General features: G+C 46.1%; 1 protein-coding gene across 1 annotated transcript in view; it reads left to right on the top strand.

Moving 5' to 3' along the window:
• The window catches only part of hepacama (hepatic and glial cell adhesion molecule a), a 6,096-nt gene extending 1,072 nt beyond the window's left edge, over nt 1-5,024 (top strand). Inside the window, exons 2-7 of the mRNA XM_060075381.1 lie at nt 1,286-1,633; nt 1,911-2,192; nt 3,134-3,224; nt 3,458-3,525; nt 3,670-3,740; nt 3,875-5,024. Coding sequence (XP_059931364.1) covers nt 1,286-1,633; nt 1,911-2,192; nt 3,134-3,224; nt 3,458-3,525; nt 3,670-3,740; nt 3,875-4,258 — 1,244 coding nt within the window. The 3' untranslated portion in view covers nt 4,259-5,024. The remainder of the gene's footprint in view (nt 1-1,285; nt 1,634-1,910; nt 2,193-3,133; nt 3,225-3,457; nt 3,526-3,669; nt 3,741-3,874) is intronic.
• The last annotated feature ends 3,382 nt before the right edge of the window (nt 5,025-8,406 follow it).

The raw sequence follows: 8,406 nt of genomic DNA, 5'->3' as shown, positions 1-8,406 counted from the left end.
CTCTCTCTCTCTCTCTCTCTCTCTCTCTCTCATTCTCTCGCTCTTGCTCTCGCGCTCTAGCTTTCCCTCTCGCTTTCTCTCCTTCCCTCTCTTCCCCTCTCTCTTTCTTTCTCCCTCTTTTCATGGGAGTAAACTAGTCCAAACAATCGTGTTCTTTGTCTTATCGTCCTGGCAACTCCTGTCAGGCGGACCAAATGGTTACCACGGCGATGAGGCGATGCCATGCTAACTGCCTCGGAACAGAGAATAGTGAACATCGGCCTAGTCCCCCTCTACCGTTCTTTGTTACTCTCCCTCCCTCTTCTCTCTCTCTCTCTCTCTCTCTCTCTTACTCTCTCTCTCTCTCCTCTCTCTCTCTCTCTCTCTCTCTCTCTCTCTCTCTCTCTCTCTCTCTCTCTCTTTCCTTTTCGCTCCTTCTCTTGCCCCTTTTCACTCCTAACGTTCTGCTTCCTGGCTACCAGTGGGATACTCTGCCTAGCCAAGGTTGTAGGGCCTTCCCCACTCCAAGAACTCTCCAGACTTATAGGAACCACTGCTGTGCGCTTAATGGCTTCACCGGGCTAGGTAACCAAGACAGAGCCAGTCAATAAAGAGAACAATGAGGCCCCAATACCCAAAGACCTTTTCCCTATATCCCGACGGGAGATTGGGAATAATGAGAGTTACACATCAGAATCAGTAAATTATTTGTCCACAAGCCAGGGCCCTGGGGTCATTAAGAGGCCATTATAGGCAGGGACATGGGGGGGGGGGGGGGGACAGATTGATGATTGAGCAAGATGTGTCTCCAGGCAGATCTGGATAGCCATCCCTGCAGAGCAATGTGCTGTGCTGTGTGATCTTTGCCTCAACCTGAATGCATCTTTTGTTCCGGTGATAACATTACATCATGTTAATGCCCCTTTATCTGCATGCTGATGAGCTATTGTGGGGTATGTTGTGGGACATGTTGTACTTCTAGCAGTCCTTCTGAATCCGATAATGACATGGTTGTGTAAGTGGCTGTGGTGGAACAGCGTATCGCACTGCGGTGCTGAGGCCTGTCATGACGACACAATGATGTGTCCCAAAGTTTGAATAGTCGTTCTGGGTCATTTACTCATTACTGTAGCCTGAGGTTCTGCTGTGTGACGCTGAGAGATAAAGGACAGGACACCATAAATCACAACGTTCAGCAGCACACAAGGGCACTGCTACCGCTGCCTGCTAGATGAACAAACTTCATATTTGCGCAGATGGAGCTCTTGGCGTCTTATAACATCTTCACCATGTTCCCCATCTGCAGGCGGGGTGACGGGGGTGAACGTGACTAGCCAGGCCCAGCTGGTGAGGGGCGTGGTGGGCAGAGACGCCCTGCTGTCCGTCAGCTACACCAGCACCAGCCTCGACCAGCCCGTCATCAAGTGGCAGCTGAAGAGGGAAGGGGAGAAGTCGGTGACGGTGGTGCAGTCCATCGGCACCAGCATCATAGGGAACCTGCGGCCCGAGTACCGCGACCGCATCCTGCTGTACGAGAACGGCTCGCTGCTCATCCACAACCTGCAGCTGTCGGACGAGGGCGTGTACGAGGTGGAGATCTCCATCACCGACGACAGCTTCACCGGGGAGCACTCCATCGAGCTCACCGTGGACGGTAGGACGGACACCAGGCCGGTGGGGAGCCTCTGAACTGAAGGGCTTTCTGAAGTTCACACTTTTAAAAGCACTGTTTTAAACAAAGTTTTTAAAATTGGGTTGGGAATAGGGACTTCTAAATTTGATGCAATATAGGAGGGGGGGGTTTGAGGTGAAAGTGTTGGATTTTATGCTATGATAATAAAAGCTCCTAAATATATGGCCTACACGTTTCCTTCTTGTGTTACAATCCTTCAGCTACCTACTAAACTGTATGGCTCTCTGTCCTTCCTCAGTTCCCGTGTCCAAACCCTTCGTCCAGATGATTGCCTCCTCGGTCCTGGAGTACAGCGAGCACTTCAGCATCCACTGTGCCCACAACGAAGGCACCAAGCCCATCTACAGTTGGATGAAGGGAGATAACATCCTGACCAATGACACGCGTCTGCTGCTATCACACGACCAAAAGGTGCTGACCATCGTGCGAGTGCAGATGGCCGACGATGACGTCTACACGTGCATGGTGGACAACCCCATCAGCAGCACCAAGAGCGTGCCCGTCAGGCTCAGCGTCTACCGTAGGTGGCCCCCACCACGTCCGTCCCCCAAATGAGCCCAGAACGGCGCATCAAGAAGAAAGAAGGATGACTTGTTAACCGTGGTGCTTAAAGGAATTGAACCTTACAGCCCCTTCTTGAGTGGAAGCGTTTCGTTTTTGTCCAACACGGCTGTGAAGATTGCTAAATATTGTGAACGGAAAGAACAGGATGTTCTAATGAAGCACATTGTCATCGCAAAACCTTTGCAAATGCAATTGTCTTCTCATGCTGGCATCATTGTTTTTTACAGCAAGTGCATATCCAACATAGGCCGCTTTCGAATCGAAGCCATCGGTAAAGAGACAGAGAGAGAAAGAGAAAGAGAGCAATACAGAGACAGAGGCAGATAGGGAGAATGGGAGGTAGAGAGGGAGAGAGAGAATGAGAAGCAGTCCCTGCTCACAATGTCATTTAGTAAAAGACAATAATTTATGAGGCAGATGACAGCGAGAGCATGCTTTGATGTTCTCTACTGTCTGGATGTTGAGGGACCAATTTACCCTGGGCCTATAGGCCTACTATACATGGATATATGAGTACCAAACCACAAAGTTTCACTGGGACTAACCTACATAACCCTTTCCTGCATGTGGACGACAGGGTTCGTTTAAAAAGCTGTCGGGTTATTCAGAGAGATGAACAATATAAAACATGCCACAAAGTCTCGACATCTTGGACCTAATTTCTATTCGGATTTGCCCTGCAAAGTGGAACCCTTCTTTACAAGGAACCACTTCTCATGCATAACATCACACCTTACTTCTTCAACTATGAGAGTTAGAAGGGGCCGTGTGCACATGCCTGGTCGCATTTCTTAAGGGAAACTATCAAGCTGGAATTCTTTTATCACCCCTTCTCTTTCTTGAAAGAAATTAGTTGAAAATCGCTTTTTCTATACTCTTTATCCCTCTGCCTCCTAGGACGAAGCTCGCTATACATCATCTTGTCCACCGGGGGCATCTTCCTGCTCATCACTCTGGTGACTGTGTGTGCCTGTTGGAAACCCACCAAGTAAGAGTCATTCTGACTTTAATCATTATTTAAACTCTGTCTCGCTCTCTCACACTCCTGCTCGCTCTCTCTCTCACTCCCTCACTCTTGCTCCCTCTTCTGACTGATATTTATAATACACTGGGCTAAAAATTCCACCACCCAACTCTTGGCTGTTGTCATTGAATGCTTGAATTTAATTGTATCTTAAGCTTTAAACAAGCTTTAAGAATAACATTTTATTTCTAACATAGGAAGAAACGTCGGTCGGTCCCTCAAAGAGTCCCCGTCTATGAGGAGCCAAGTGAAAATGGCCACGATAGTAAGACAATCCCGCAGTCTGTTTATCCAAATTGGTTGTATTAAGTATAATACTACATTGTGTGGGTAGTTATAGTGTCTAGCATGTTGAATATCATGCAAACATTAAATGACCAATAATGAACCACTGATATCTTTTGTTCAGTTGATGTTGTGCCCAAACCATCCACTCTGGGTCGAAGGAGCCCTATGCCTCTCTACGTTCTCAACGAAGATGTAAGTGTCCTTTTTACAAACAGAAACGCATCAAAATATGCCATTTACCTAACATTTTCTTTTGGTTGCATTAATAAATACAGAGGTCATTCTTATATAATCTTACCACCCTGTCCATCCTCTTCTCAACCCAGGAGACTCTGGAGCGGTTAGAAGAATGTTCCGGTAACTTACACGTCCCACCAGATATGAACTGTGCCCCCGTCTACATCTCCACCCAACCCCCGGCCTTCAACGCCTCCGACAGGCCCCTGTGGTCGGCCCCTCGCAGGTACCCCCGCAGCCCCGCCCACTCCCCCATGGCCCACCCCCTCCCCATCAGGCCCCCCGGATCAAGCCCCGCCCCCCTGATCCCCATCCTATCGCCGCCCCACTCTCCGGGCTCGTCATCGCTGCACGCCTTCAACCCCATAAGGAAGCTCCGCTCCCCGGTGGGGGCCTCGGCCGGCCAGCTGGCCCACAGGGGGGCTGGGAGCCCCCTGACCACCGAGGGGGCCCACTCTCCCACCCTGCAGTGACCCGCGCACACACAAGAAACAAACAAAAGCACTCACGTACGCACGTGATGCCCCGCACGCACACACACACACACACACATACACACACACATAAACACACACATACACACACGCATAAACATACACACGGACAAACGCATGCGCACACACACACACACACACACACACACACACACACACACACACTAATGCATGCACACACAAACCCCTAACACACACACACACACACACACACACACACACACACACACACACACACACACACACACACACACACACACACACACACACACACACAGATAGTTACTTATTCATATCCCAATGCATTTTATTCAGTATATTCTGTAGAAAGAATCTTAGTATGTTGTAGAACTTTTGTTAAATTATGAAGGGAAGTGACCAGGATTTCATTGAATGTGATAGAAGGTTGTTTTTTATGTTGCTGTCTATGTCACGATCTAGTCATGGGCCTCTCTTCTCCATCGTCTTTCATCGTTTCATATTTATGGGTGAATTTTTCTGTTACTTTGACATAAGAATAATTCCCATTCCACCAGCATATTTGCTAGCCTTGTACCAGACAATTTCTAGCCTCTTGATGGTGATTTCCTGCAGAGTTTTGATATAAGTGCCTGTATATATGTAAATGATCATTGTTTGTTTAGGTGGGTTGTTAAATTGTTTTCCTTGTTTTCATTTTAACTGAACCTGTGCATTTTTGTTGTTTGGTCATCACATAACATCAAAATAAAACAATAAACTCCAAGAGTCTTTTTCACTTCTTGTTTTATCTAATTCAAATAATAATAATTATCATTAATACTCAAAACATTAGTCAGTCAGTCTAGAGATGCAATCAGATTTTTAATTTCTAATTTGTCCAGTAGATGTCACTCTTGCTTTTTGCGTTAACAGGCCCGTGCACACAGTTAATCGTTGCATTGATTGTTTACCTTTATGGGACCTGTATGGGCTTGCCATGACTCTTTTCCTATGAATAACTCGCAGTTTGTTCTCAACTATTCCTAATTGATGAGGATTTTTCCGGTGACAAGAAGACCCGGAGACGAACTAGATCGGGGATGAGCAACAGGTTGCTATTCAAATATGGAACCACATTTTTCTGTTTGGAGGTTAAACAAACTGGTAAATGTGCCAACCTATAAGTCATAAGATGTTGAAATGTGTTATTTATATGCTCATACGCTAAAGGAGGTGAAGGCCGCATAGCCCTCGGAGAGCGTCCCAGGGCTCCCGCAGAATGTTAAATCGCGCGATTCTTATGGCTTCACGAGAGTTGCAATATATTTTAGGCCCAAGGATTTGACTATTGCGATCTTTCATTGTACATACATGGATTGCTGAAGAAATTCAGAAAATTGCTCGTTTCTGTTGCTTATGATAAAGGGAGTATATTCACAGTATAGGCTTCTCACTCTCTTTCTGTTCCTCTCACTCTGTGTCCCTCTCAGCGGTGCATGTAAACGTAGGCTACTCACTCACTCACACTCATCCTGAACACTAGATCAGCACAGGACACTATTATGAGTCTAATTGTATCCCTTTCAGACCTCCCAGCTGGAAGTCTTTTATTATTGAAATGTCCATGATTTGATTTATTGCTTTTATCCTGAAATCCGCACACTGCTGCTTGTAAAGGTGTGATAATTACATGGGCATCTCCATCGACGTCAACCATCCCGCCCGTCTGTTTTGATCACTGTTTTATTGTCTTCGGTTACTGCACATGGTGGCAAAGGAACACACACACACACACACACACACACACACACACACACACACACACACACACACACACACACACACACACACACACACACACACACACACACACACACACACACACACACACACACACACACACCAAAACACATGGATTTTCAGTAAAGCACAACCCCGCACATTTTCAAAGGACAGCGATTTGGACGTTTTTTTAATCTATTTTCGAAAAAATGCGTGACATTTTTAGTACGACAGCATGCCTACGGTGCGGCCACACCAAACGCGTTACTCGCGTTGGATAACGCGAGTAACGCCTAACCTGACGCTTGATCATTGTGTGGTGGTTCAACGCTTCCAACGCGTCAATGCGCCAACGCAGCTAGATGAGTCCATGTCCATTAGTGATGGTTGAATCTGAGTCAATCGGATTCAAAGAACCGAATCCTTACATTCACCCATGAGTCACGAGTCCGTGGTCTAAATTAACCCGAATCTTTCGGTTCTGGCTGCTACGGACGACATTATTAAAACGATGCACGAATGTCATCAAACTGTAGGTCTATAACAACATTAACACATCCGTTTTTCATCTGCATAGTAACTTAGATTAAGCATACGGACCCGGAGCTGCCAGCTGCGTGGTTGAATAAGAACTTCCTGTAGACAGAGCTGTACACAGATCCAGATCCATAGACTGAGCGAATTCATGGGTCGGATTCGTATCCGGTTGAGTGAAAGACTAACTCAAAGGATTCAGATGAAATGGGTCTGACTCGTATCCGGCTGGGTGAAAGACTAACTCAAAGGATTCAGATGAAATGGGTCTGACTCGTATCCGGCTGGGTGAAAGACTAACTCAAAGGACTCAGTTGAAATGGGTCGGACTCGTATCTGGTTGAGTGAAAGACTAACTCAAATTACTCATATTGAATGGGTCGGACTCATATCCTGTTGAGTGAAAGACCAACTAACGATCGTAAATCGTTAAACTCTTTTGTTACAAAGGCATTATTTTACGAGAGATTGTATTCTAAAATGAAAGTGGCTTATTAAAAATAAAGTTGTTTGCTGACTATGTGAACTCTCAGAATATTTCTGTGTTTGACGAGCTTCGAAGAGAATTTTTTTTTCCTAATTCAGATAGCAGTCACGTTGGCGACATCTCCGATGTTTGCAATGCATCCTTTTTAATATTCAAATATGTTCCATAATGTTCGGCCTGCGCTGAGAAAGTCCTTCTTGCGTATTTCCCCTGGATATCCTCAAAACTGCATTACAGTGGTTTGCTGTGAGCGTGCGCATTAGCTTTAGGCACTAGGGGGTGGGCTGCTGGGCTCATTCAGCGACAAAATTTCAACTGATTCAGATTCAAAGGACTCAAAAGATTCGGATCTTTTTAGTGATTCACTCAAAGGACTATGAATCTTCTAAGTGAATCGAAATTCCCATCACTAATGTCCATGCAAGTGAACAGAGCGTTCCCTCGTCATAACTATCAAACCAAACATCCTTCACATTCACCGAGCGAACATTATGAAAGTAAAATGCACATTTCTCGCTAAAAATGTTTCCATAAACGCATTTAACAGCGTAACTATGTTACTATTTCCACCCAGAATAAAGATAGTTGTCGGCCGTGGCTGCGCTGGAGTCCGAGGTAGGAACCCCAAACGCCGCCGTGTTTGGGTGATAGATCTTAGATCGGGTTAGATTAAATAATCTCTGATATAAATAACAATAATCGGGTTAAATAACTTCACATGATGTGTCTGGTGTGTTTCCACCATTCGTAGTGTTGATCAGCAGAGAAATAGTCCGCCAAGACGTTGAGGTTGCTTAGCAATGCATCCAGACACTCTGTCCATGCAAGTGAACGGAGCGTTCCCTCTTTGTCATAACTATCAAACCAAACATCCTTCACATTCACCAAGCGAACATTATGAGGTGAATGCACATTTCTCGCTAAAAATGTTTCCATAAACGCATTTAACAGCGTAACTATGTTACTATTTCCACCCAGAATAAAGAAAGATGTCGGCCGTATGCTTCTGTCCAAGCTCACTACTCTCTGCCAGTGACGTCGGGTCAAGCTCCACGCTGATTGGCTATCGCGGCTAAGCGCCACGCGTTGGAGCGTTGAAAGTTCAGATTTCTGAACTCCGGGCGTTGGTGCGTTGGGCGCGTTACTGCGTTTACGTGCGTAATTACGTGCGTCTGTCGCGCGTAACGCCCCTAACGCCCCTTCATCGCATGTAACGCGTCTACGCGCCTATACACTAAGTGTTTGTGTGGGTGTGTGTATGAGTGTGTGTGTGCACGTGTGTGTTTCAATGTCAGCATTCGAGTGTCGTGTGTGTGTGTGTGTGTGTGTGTGTGTGTGTGTGTGTGTGTGTGTGTGTGTGTGT

The sequence above is a fragment of the Gadus macrocephalus genome, chromosome 16, assembly GCF_031168955.1.
Source record: "Gadus macrocephalus chromosome 16, ASM3116895v1".
In the NCBI taxonomy this organism is placed as follows: domain Eukaryota; kingdom Metazoa; phylum Chordata; class Actinopteri; order Gadiformes; family Gadidae; genus Gadus; species Gadus macrocephalus.
Note: the sequence above shows the minus strand (reverse complement) of the source record. Positions and strands in the feature narration are given on the sequence as shown.